This window comes from Polypterus senegalus, chromosome 5 (assembly GCF_016835505.1).
Source record: "Polypterus senegalus isolate Bchr_013 chromosome 5, ASM1683550v1, whole genome shotgun sequence".
NCBI classification, from domain to species: domain Eukaryota; kingdom Metazoa; phylum Chordata; class Cladistia; order Polypteriformes; family Polypteridae; genus Polypterus; species Polypterus senegalus.
In genome coordinates, this window is record NC_053158.1 from 112,204,970 (window position 1) to 112,217,812 (window position 12,843).

The 12,843-nt window shown below is 33.9% G+C and overlaps 1 protein-coding gene across 1 annotated transcript in view; it reads left to right on the forward strand.

Moving 5' to 3' along the window:
* The window catches only part of agap3 (ArfGAP with GTPase domain, ankyrin repeat and PH domain 3), an 843,333-nt gene that overhangs the window by 532,164 nt on the left and 298,326 nt on the right, over positions 1–12,843 (forward strand). The window contains exon 7 of the mRNA XM_039753235.1: positions 6,296–6,423. Coding sequence (XP_039609169.1) covers positions 6,296–6,423 — 128 coding nt within the window. The remainder of the gene's footprint in view (positions 1–6,295; positions 6,424–12,843) is intronic.

Below are 12,843 nucleotides of genomic sequence, written 5' to 3' on the forward strand. Positions count from 1 at the left end.
TATGCATCCCGCGCGGAGCTTGATTGTTTGCTTGTCTCTGCCTCTCTCTCACCCTCTCTGACATTCTCTGCGCCTGACGAAGGGCTGTTTGCTTAAAAGATACTGACGCTCCTCTAAAAAAATGCAGCTTTATTGCGGTGCTCGGCATATTTAAAAGCACACGTATTGATTTTTTTGATTGTTGCTTTAATCTCGCTCTCTCTCTCTGACGTTCTCTGCGCCTGACGGAGGAGATGTGAGCAGAGGGGCTGTTTGTACAGAGGCTGTTTGCTTAGAAGATACTAACGCTCCTCTAAAAAATGCCGCGGCAAACTTAAAAGCACAAGTATTGATTTTTTGATTGTTTGCTTTTCTTTGCGAGCGCTCTCTCTCTCCCTCTGAAATTCTCTGCTCCTGAAGAAAAGAAGATCTATTTGCATTCTTTTAATTGTGAGAAAGAACTGTCATCTCTGTCTTGTCATGGAGGACAGTTTAAACTTTTGACTAAAGGGTGTTATTTCATGTCTAGAGGGCTCTAATAATGTTAACAGTGTGGGAGAGTTTATAAGGGCTTAAAATATATAAAAATAACCATACAAACATTTGGTTTCTACTTCACGGATTTTCGTGATATATATGAGTGTGTGTATATATATATATATATATATATATATATATATATATATATATATATATATATATATATATATATATATATATATATATATATGAGTGTGTATGGCTTGCTTACCTAGGTAATGGCAAGAGACCATCCCCATATGTTTTAAGAAATTGCACTAACTCTGTTTTGACTAGGTAAATACATCAAATGGAATTGGATTGTGTTATCTTCAGATATCACCTTGTGCAAGTAAACAGCTGCATTTTGCACTTCACTTTGCTGATTTTAGTCATTTCAAGCACTAATAATATAATGTAAAATAACATAATATAATGTTTTTATTTATAAAATAAACAATGCCATAACAACCATTGTAGAATTTGGGGCTGTTTATATGAATCACATGCGTCATCCCTAGGATTTAATCAATCAGTATTATATAAATTAAGTACAACTGAGGTATTGCAAAAGTAAACATAGTTAAATTATTTTCCAATTGACACTTAAAATGAGGCTTCATCCCTTTACTTCTTCTATTCAAGAATTTGTCATAGTGAAAATAAAGTCCTTTACATATATGCTGCAGATTCATTAGTGGTAATTATTTATATTAACTTACTTGGAAATACATTGCAAAACAGTTGTTGGGCTTAAATTTGTAGTCACTTATCCATATCTGCTGAACCTTGAAAATTGTGCATTGTAGATAGTTTATTTTAACAGGAAATTTGTTTTGTACTTTTATTTTTTTTTCTTTGAGTTTTAGAAAAAGCCATAAGAAATTTAGTTAGTATTTAGTTTAGTTAGTAGATAGATGTTAGTAGATTACTTTTACATTAAAATACTTAGAGGTTCCAAGTAAAGTTAGGTTATATGTTGCCTATAATATATTGATGATACAGATATATATGCATATAACAGTGAGCAGTGCACAGTGTTGAAGTATTATTCTGTCTAAACTTTGTTTACTTTCCAGCTGTCATAGTTGTCCAGGAAGGCTTTCAGCTGTTTGTATACCTTGTTTATTGTCACTCTGTAGGTGGCATTTCTCATATAATTTGTCAGCTCTTTTTTTAAAAGATGCTAGATAGCTGTGCTTGACGACACCCTGCAGGGTGAAAATAAAAAGAATATATAGGGATCCCAGGAATAACTTCTGTGAAATGAAATGTTAGAACTGTTTTGATACGTAATCATGGTGAGCGCCTAAAAAAAGACATGGTACACTGCTCTGGAACGCAATGATTCAACTGCACGAGTAAGAGTTATTCTGATTCTAGTAATTTTTTTTTTTTGATGTGTGTGTGGTTTTTTTGCATATGTTTAACATAGAAGTCAGCTGTATTGTATAAGATTTATTCTTAGGTGCATTCACCAGGTGATACAGTGATGCAACACTTTAGGGATTGTTTTTAATATGAACCTTTTTATATAGATCTATAAGAAACATAAGATTTCCTATACAGTAGAGACATAACATTCAACAGTCACAAAAAATATTTTTATAAAATATTTTAAATGTATTCTCTCATTTGTTTCTGGATACACCATGAACTTAATTTTTTATTTCTTTCTAAGAGAATATGCAAAAAATTATTAATGTGAGAAACATTCTCTGATTATGGTTTGTAAGAAGAGTTAGAAACAGTTATACTTTCTTAGAAACCTCAATTATTTTACAGTGGACAAAACAATAATTACACTTTTGTTTTTTTAACAGCCTTTCAATAAATATTTTGTTATTTCATTTGTTTGGCAACTTCAGAGATTATAAACTATCTTGACAAGTTTGTTAAGGTGAACAGTAAAATTATTGGTTTGCAGCAGACCTCAGTAACTGAGCTGTATCACAGACAGGTTAGAAAAAAGGCCAACTCAGTTCACAATAGCCATCTTCTTTTTTCCTTGATTTCAGCAATTGCCATCAATCTGCAGATTTAGGTTACCGGGAGTTAAGAATGGTTTTATTTCAGGTGACTACATGTTGAAGCTCATCATTAGAATGCCAAGAGTGTGCAAAGCAGTAATCAGAGCAAAGGGTGGCTATTTTGAAGAAACTAGAATATAAAACATGTTTTCAGTTATTTCACCTTTTTTTGTTAAGTTCATAACTCCACATGTGTGCATTCATAGTTTTGATGCCTTCAGTGAGAATCTACCAATGTAAATGGTCATGAAAATAAAGAAAACACATTGAATGAGGAGGTGTGTCCAAACTTTTGGCCTGTACTGTACATACACACACATACAATATATACACACAAATACATATATACATATATACACACACACACACATATATATATATATATATATATATATATATATACATACACACACGCTCTTTGGGGTGCAAGCAACTGTTGCTGGGTGTGCCAGAATCCATCAAGGAAGAAAAATGAAAAACATTATTTGTACAAAATCTTAATTTATTTATCCATTCCTGAATAATTAAATGGGCAGGCTATTTCGTATCAGTGCAATACGCTCTTTGTTAAAATGGATGACTCCCGCTCTTACGTGCAAGTCTGCGTGGATATTACTTAACTATCGTGATTCGTTCAAGTTCTATTTAAATTTTAAATAGAAGGAATTTTTATTTAGTCGATAGAAATATCTTTGGTAGGAATGTAAGTTAAATGTAGGCATCATTGCATAAATTTTTCTTCACCATACAAATGTAAAGAGTAAATTTGCCTTACAGTTCAACCAAAGATATTTGTGTCGACTAAATAGAACTTGAAAAGATATATTTTTTCGAATGTGATCGCGCAATTCAGATTGAATTGACGCGCATCGAGCCAGCATGCTATTGTGGTTTCGCCTGCGTGCCTCAATAAGTCACCCTCCCCTCGCTCTTACTTTTTTACCATTCATCTAATGAATACACTGAGTATGGCTTTACCAAAACAATCATTGATGGCGAATAAGGTATCCATTATTCATAAAGCTTCAATTGGTGATCTGTCTTTCTGCTTTAACCGCATATTTTTTCATACGTCTCAAACCAATGGGGATGCGAGGATACAATAAATCGGGAAGCGCGCGTACATACTCGGTGCACCCCCTCTCGGGAATGGAACCTTGACGCCGGGCGCTAGAGGAAGCCTCTACCGCTAGCCACGGTGTGTGGTTTGTCTATTTGAGAGTATGTAGATCGGGGTGTATATATACAGTATATATATATATATATATATATATACCCGCACTTCGCAGCGGAGAAGTAGTGTGTTAAAGAAGTTATGAAAAGAAAAGGGAACATTTTAAAAATAACGTAACATGATTGTCAATATACAGTAATTGTTTTGTGAGTGTTATGAGTGTTGCTGTCATCAAGGATTTGATTATTATTATTTCTTTCAATCAGGTTCGTATTTGTAGGATGTGTTGTGTTCAAGTTACATTCCGTGTTTGTCAATCGTTGTAAATATAACAGGTTTCATTCATCGATTCGTTTCTTACTGCATCAATAAACAGCTCGTCTTCCTCTTTATCTGAGACGTGACACACTGCATGCACGGGTTTTTGTTTTTTTTTTTTTTACACTGTCTTCCTTTAGCGGGACATTGACTTTTTCCACTGTGTGCTTTGTTTCCGCAGTAGCTGCACTTATGAATATGCTTGTATGTATCACACGCTTCATATTTTTTTGCTGCCTTCTCAGTTGTGTAATTCGGTTTTTGTTCAGCACTCTTTGGAACTGTTGCTTTTTGTCTGTGCACTGCGTCATTTCACGTGAGCCGCTCGGTGTACATGCATCAAAGGTTCCCAGCTGTGCTGGTGCCATCTTGTGCGATGTCCACGACTGTATTTAATGTTAGCTAAGACCCGGCACTTAAAAGTTTCTCTCGCAGTTTCGCTGAGTTTGTGCCAAATACCACCCTGACCATCTCATCTTCCTCTGCATAAGCACAGTCCTTCATCTGTGAATATTTAGCGGCAGTGTTTCTATTGGATTGCCCCTGACGGACGGCCTTATATGGGCAGGCACTAAATTACGTGGGAGGCTTAACTCCACTTCCCACGGGCATCGAGCAGAAGTCTATTATAGTATATGGACGAAAAAATAGGTTCCAGTTATGACCATTACAAGTAGAATTTCGAAATGAAACCTGCCCAACTTTTGTAAGTAAGCTGTAAGGAATGAGCCTGCCAAATTTCAGCCTTCTACCTACACGGGAAGTTGGAAAATTAGTAGTGAGTCAGTGAGGGCTTTGCCTTTTATTAGTATAGATAAAGTGGAGTAATAAACTGAGAAAACGGAATTGGAGATGTCCTGCATAGTTTGGCAAATGACAAGAAAAGCTACTTTAATGAAATCAGATCTTTTTATTTTGTCCTATAATCAAAAAGAACACTGCTTATCTAAGTTTTGGACGGTAAATGAGCATGTGTTAAGTTCAGTAGCTTGCGTTTTCACTTAGAAAAAGATGAAGAAGAATTTAATGCCAAGTTAACAGGTTTGTAAGCTTATTAGCAAAATTCGTCTATTTTACTTGTTCAGCATGTTAGCCTTCTATTTTCTTGATAAACATCTTCTGATCATTTGATAGATTTGAGACTTTTTAAACTGTTTGTCTTGTTTTTATTATTTGTTTGTGTTAAACAGTATAGGTTCTGGAAATTGTATGAATATCGTAAATGTTTAGTTTAACAGCAGAAGATGCTGTAGTGCAATTAGTGATTAAAAATTATTAAAACCTATAAGTGTAGGTATATTTACATTTAAACAGTGTTTATCTGCCAGTGTCAATTTATTGAATCAATGTTTGAAAATATATATATATATTGTTAGAAAAATAATGAAAACGACTTTTTTTTTTTAAATTAAGCTTTTTTCATATATACACATTAAAGAAGAAATTAAATATGACCGCTTGTAATTATGAAAAACATTTTATTTTCTTTAATGCCATATGTATTGTATTATGATAAATATTTTCTCTTCATATTTTATTAGTTAAAGTATGTATTTTAGTAATAAGCAATAGCTCTCAGACTGATTGTGTGGTCTGGGGTACAATTAGCATAACTTAAGAGCAGTAACAAAATAAAAACCTGAGGTAGCTGTTGGTTAATCTAAGATTACTCTTAGTAAGTAAGAACAGACACAATACTTTTGGGTTAAAGTAACCATGATGGCTTATCTTTGCAAAGTGGGAGAAAGGGACCAAAAAAAAAACCTCTTTATATTTCTCTCTCTCCCTCTCTCACACACATACAGAGGCTCTACTCAAAAAATGAATATGTATGACCCGTACTTTGAAATTGTCATACTCTGTTAGACAAAGTGTTAAATGAGGTTTTGTTACAGTATTATTTAATACTCTCAGTGAAAATGACAGCTTAGATTATATTCACTCCATCATCGAGTGACAGTGCACACATTTTTGTGTAATAGAAAAAAGGTCAACAGTAGATGAACAAAAAACATCTAATCCTAATTAGTGCTCTTTGATTTTCACTCTATTCTAGTGCAAATTCAGACACTTGGAAGGCTTCCTATCATGGGCAAAGTGTATGTATGTATGTATGCATGTATGTGTATGTTTGTGTATAAAAGAAAAAACAGATAAAGATGAAAATAATTCTGCATTAAGATGTTAGAATACAAAGTTCAAATTTTCACCTTTTAGATGTTCATATACTTGTGTATGTGTATGTATATATTTTTATTTTTATTTTTTTTAACAGTTGCTCAGAAAGTGGTTGCTTTACGGAAGAAACAGCAGCTGTCAATAGGCCCATGTAAATCACTACCCAACTCTCCAAGCCATTCCTCAGTTCCATCCTCCTCCATTCCGTCTGTACATATTAACCAGGTAAGTCTGACATGTGCTGTTAAAAATGCCTCGCTTAACTTGAAATCTCACATTAAAAGATACTTGAGGCACCATAATGTGCAGAAAGCACTAATTTAATTTGGAGAGGAAAGAAATAAGCTATTTTTGTATCAACCTGACTAATTTGAGAACTGTAAGGGAAGTAAAATTATATCAAGAAATAATGCAAGAAGAAAGGTTCTTCCTGTTTCTAACACTTGCTTCATTCAGCAGTTAGTGAACAATTAGTATATACAGTACAGTTTAGGTGTTTTGATAAATTAATAATGGATGCACTATATTTATTTGCACAATCCTAAAATGACCAAGTTTACATGTAGCTTTATTTATGGTCGAGCTGCTTCATGTCCTACAACATTTGAAATTCTTACATAAAAGTTAGTATGTTCCAGTCTGTGTTACTATTCATCTTCTTTACTAAATATCCCTCACCTCTCAGCATAGAAATACTCTGTGCAAATTTCAGGTGGACAAATGGAAATTAAAAGAATAAACAAGTATTTTTCCTTTATGTGTAATAGTTCAAATTAGTTGTGTTGTCATGTGTATGTAGTACAATGAGATTCTTACTTTCATGTTTCTTACAGACTAGTAACAGTAGTAAAATGCAACCAATAGATAATGAGTACAGCACCATGTCTGAACTACAATTTTAGACAATAAATACTGTATATAAAAACCTTTCCGGTATGTTTGTGCAGCTGTCAGTAAAAGCAGCCGTTAAGTAAACTAATAATCTAAGGATAAAGTGTTCCTGAATATATTGGCAGTGTGAGGGACAAAAGTACCTGTACAAAATAGCTGAGGACTTTAATGAGACTGTGTTTTTGCCTGTCTAAGGCAGTATGTGTTTTATGCCCTGGACAGAAAGAAGCTTGGAAGTATTCCAGAATGTGTTAACCATTTTCAGCTTTGAAATCATAATAAATAATGTAAAATGTTAACATGTAATCTTTTGCTACTTTTTTTAAAGTGTTGGTCTCTTGAGAATGAAAAAGAGTAAAGTTAATATACTCATAATTCAATTTTGGAAATATATTTTCATATAATTGGAGAATAATCAAGTTGTATATAGTATTCTAATTTAGTGTATATTTTGAAAAAATTGGTTATATTTTCTTGGTAAGATTTGAACATGATTTTTGGAAATACTGTACATAAACAGATTCTGATGGCTTTTCATATATCACCCAGCTACGGCAAAAATGTAATATAGCAGACATTTTGTCCACTTCTGTGTTGCTTTTTAAAATGTGTGGTCCATTTTTGTCATGCTTTTAAAATTTTAAGCATCACAATTTTGTCAATTTTTTTCATACCCTTAAAAATAAAAATATTTTATCATAACCATAAAAATGTATATTTGCCTTTAAACTGGGTTAACAGAGGACCTGGTATCAAAGTCTGATCAGATTTTCACAGTGATGTGTAAGTGAAAAAAATCCTCCTTTAAATCATTTTCATATATTTAAGGCACTTGGTTTACATTTTTTTCTTTTTAGTCTGCTTATTATATTGTAATGAGCTCTACTGCTAGCATGATAAATTATTAACTTTTTCTCATTCTCTTTCCTTCTACTGTTACTGTTTTGTTATCTACATTAAATGCCCTCACTTTGGCCTGCCTCTTTAATATTCATATAAGTATGAAAAAAATGGTTATCCTTCATTAGCTGTCTCATTTACTTTCAGATTAAACTTTTATACTGTGTCCAGTCCAACTGATAGTAGAAGAATATGTTTGCAGAAGTTAGCAGTACCTATGACCAGTGATTTCTTTTGCATACATTATAAGAAAGATAGAAATCTGGAGTTTCAATCACCATATACAGTATGGTAACTTCGTATTTTATGTTCAGTTGATTGTAGAATAAGTACCACAGAAAGATAATTTGACTTTTTTTCAAATCTAGTAAGATTTTAAAAATATAACAAGGTTTGTAATGAGTGGTTAGTTTTGTTGCCTCACAGAGGTATTAATCTAATTGCAGCCCCTAGCTTAATAGTTGTCTCTTTCAAATTGGTATACGTTTATTGTGTCATTGTAGCTTTTTCAGGGTACTTCAGTTTTTCTCCAGCATTCTGAAAACATGCATATTAGGTTAATTTAGGCTGATTAATTTGAAGGTATCAGTGTATGCATGATTATTGGAATGTCATTCTCTTCAGGGATCATTCTTGTTTTGTTCTGAATGTTTCCTGGAATAAATTAAGACACCCCACAACTGTAAACCTAATGTCACATTGCACGACTTTTAGTTGTAGGGTATATCAGACTGCAGTTGCTCATCTCATTGCTGGACCATGTCAATTTACATGACTGAAAATCGCCAGACAGGTCACATTTAATAGCTGGGTGCCAATCTCCCAACACAGTCAAGCTCACTCCCATGCTTCCTGAAGGAGCTGCCATTGTGCAAACGGTAAACAGGTACAGCAAGTTCAACTGCAATCTCAGCCTTTTTAACCCTCTTTACATTCTGTTGTGGTATGTAAAATATGAGATATCAGACAGTTGAAATTCTCTTTTACCCGTAAGGTTCAAAACATCTGCATTCCTTATTCTTCGTCACTGCATTATATGAATAGTACTTACAGAGAGACACTCATTGGCTGTCAGCTCTCATGCACACCGAGCCTGCCTAAGCACCTAAAGACAAAAATCAAACCTGTGGACAAGTTGGAGTGATTTGATGGGTATGTCATTTTATGGTATTAGTCTTCATGGGAGTATGCTGCTGACTTTCACCTTTACTGATCCTGATCCTCTTTATCCCCTCCTCACCTTTTCTGCAATATTTCACTCCAATTATCTTTTAAACTTCCTAATGTCATTTTTAACAGTTGTACTCATGCTCTCATGTATGTTGGAGTTACTAGTTTTACATGCTTTATAGTTATTTTTTTCCTTTGCAACATCATTTTTAGGTCTTCACTTATCCACCACCACCAAGTCATCTTTCATTTCTCACTGATTTTAAATATTAGGGATAAACTTCTCCTGCATCACATGTAAAACACTTTTAAACCTACCCCACATCTCCACAACTATCCCTGCTCTTAAAAAATTATCCCAATTAATCTTATTGGGACCTTGATGTATCTGCTCAAAGTTTGCTTTATAAAATATTTTTTTTAAATATACACTGTACCAAAGAACTATTATGAAATATTATGATCAATAGAACCCAATGGCTCAGTCCTTCGGTTCTGTTCTGGTTATTATAGTATATTAAATCTAGACAGGCCATCCCTTACATTGGTACCCTCTCCGTCCAAATGTAACCTATCATAGCGAAATAGGTCCCATCATTTCCAGAAGTAGTCCCAATGCCCCACAAACCTATACTACTCTATCCTACACTAAGATTTGAGCCCACTGGCAGAACGTTATTTATGATCATCTTATCAGATAGGCTTCTCAGCTTGACACCTTACTCTTTAAATAAAATTTGTATTGCAGTCCTGACGGCCTGCCCTTATGTATGTCATTTGTTCCAACATGGACAATGACAACTGGATCCATCCCCACTCTGGCCAAGAGCCTATCCACTCTTCCATGGTGATTTTCTACTTCTGCACCTGGAAGACAATACACTGGACAAGACTGTCTGTCACTAGAGCAAACATTTAATGATAACCATTATTTCTGTATCATTGAGTAGGGTCAGGGCTAGTGGAAAATGTACTTGCTGTTTGGGAGCTACTTAGAAGCACACATCACTTCTGAATGAATATATGACCTGAGCATTTTTATCCATATTTTTGAATGACCTGAATGAAATAGTCCAAAGTCTTGCTGTCTTGCAGTGAAATTTTAATATTTCAACATTCTTAATCTGTGCTTCATCATCTGTGTCATGTCTTTTATTTTATTATAATCATATGCTAAGAACCTTTTACCATTTATAGATACAATGAAATGTTTATTTGTATTTACTAATTAACAAGTAACATGTTGCCAGATTAGTGAGTACAACAGCATTTCCTTGAAAGTTTTGGCTTTCTTACCTGAACACATTTCATAACACGGTGTCCACCTTTAAGAGACAGTAAGTTTCATTCAGATACTGATGACTCTAGGATGTATTTATCCATAAGTCAGATTAAAATGCAGGTTCTCATGAATTTTTTGGCATCTTGTGCATAAATCCTGTCAGTATTTTACTTATTTTAGCACACTTAGCACAAACCTCACTATGGAAAGTCATACCCATGTATGATTTGAAAAAGCTTTGACAGTATGGTCAGAGGTTTAGTAGTTACATTTCTTTAATCTTCTTTAAAGGACATTCCGTTGTCAAAAGAGATTTGTAGTACTTTAGCTGTTAAACAAACTTGCTGTATGTCTACAAGATATATCCTACACATTTAGTTAAGCATCAATACTTTTCAGAATGAGACTGGCCATGTCAGAAGCTCAGCTATTACATTTCCTCGATCTCTGCTGCCACACTGCAACAAAAGGGGCGACAGAGTTTTACACCTACTCTTTGTTTGGCAAGAATTTATGAAGGTAATGGTGCTATTATGAATAGCTTCTTGCTTAAAAAGGACACCAACATGAGATGTCCTTGGTGTTTCTGTTGCTCATAGTAGCATAGTGGTACAGTAGTCATACGTTAGAGAAATAGCTATGAAGATAATATGCAAGAGAATTCTTTTCTTAATCAAAATAAAACACACTCAATGGAATGGAAAATAAAAAAGCAAGGTGGTGGTCTTCACTCTGAAGATATGCTCCATAAGGAGTGAACTGGAAGACACAAAAGAAAGCAATGCTGCATTTAACAGGGTTAGGTTTTTTCCAAATTTTTACTATTTTATTTTTTTATCACTCTGCAAGAGATGTTCAGGAATTACTAATTATCTGCCTGCGTCACTCACCTGCTGATTCTTCACCTATAGAAGCATGCTGTGATACAGTATATTGCATGCTGCTTTTCATCTATAAATAAATTATTCCCCACTGTCTCATTGCATCATCTGACAGAAGGAGTCTTAAACAAGTACAAGTCTGTCGTCTTTCATTCCTTTTTTGTGCTTTTTCTCATTAGGGTCTACTTCCATCTGTACAACTAAGATTTAATTTATCAAGGACACTGGTAGTCCTATGCATACATGACGTTATACTCCAGAACAACCAGAGTACAGATTAGCAACTGTTCTGAGTATATTTGCAGTACTGTTGTTTGCTCAATGATGTTTGTTAATTGTTAGGAAATAATACCTATCTGAAGTAGTTACATATACTTTAGACTACGTTGACAGATGATACAGATTGAAATGAGGGACAGTTGAATAGCATGTTGGATTCAATATGCTTATATATTTTGGATTTGTTGATGCTAAAGAAAATCAGTCTGCTTAACTGTGTTCTGCAACCAGCATTCAGGATGTAGAATCTTATATGTGACTAGCTATCTGTTTTAAGAATGAGCTTGTTACAGTTGTATAAGAAGTCATTATAAAATGCCATGAACCCACTTGAAAGTTGTAAATATCGTTATCTATCTATCTATCTATCTATCTGCTTTTGGCCAGTCATCAATGATATACATATATCTGTTTATTTTTGCAGAAATCTTATATATGTTTGTGTGTGTGTGTATACAGCATATAGATATAGAGGTGTGTGTTTGTGAGTGAGAGAAAGAGATGTATAAATTCAGTTAAAAGAAAATGTTTGTTTGGGTTAAAGAACCATACATTTAGAATAAGGTTTGGTGTAATTCTATAAAGGAATAAAGAAAACATTACAAAGAAACTTTATTACATTGACACCACAATGGGTATCTTAAGGAAATTCCATAATGAAGAGGTCATCATCATCAGTCATGCTATGTAATGTTTAAGTAACATTATCATACCTGGAAAATGCTGTAGCTAAGTTAAACCATTTGTAAATTATCTCCAAAGAGATTAACTATCACTCTTTGTAAGCATATATATGACACAGCATTGACCGCTATCATTAAGCAATGTATTTTTTATGTGTTCTCTGCTCTTTCAGAATCACCACCAGCACTGTCATTTTTGACTTGAAATCCTTTGTTCTACCATTTTTGCTCTCCTATTACATTTTGATGCTGTAGACACCAAAAACAAAGGAAGCAAAATGTGGCAGATGTAGCTGACAGGTCACCCTTCCTATCCAATTCTGTTGCCATCACAATCAATAATGGAAAATTATATAGTGCCAGAATTAAGTTTATAAAAACAAGGCAAAAACATTTCAAGAATATTTTTGGAATTAAGGCTGCAAAAATGTATAGTTATATTTTGGAACTGTGATATAAATTGAAGTATAGCAAGAGTGACAGAATGGAAGTGTGTTAAATTTGCTTATCATACTTTTTCAAGTTTAGTTCATTTGTAAGTCAAATGCAGAGTGACCTG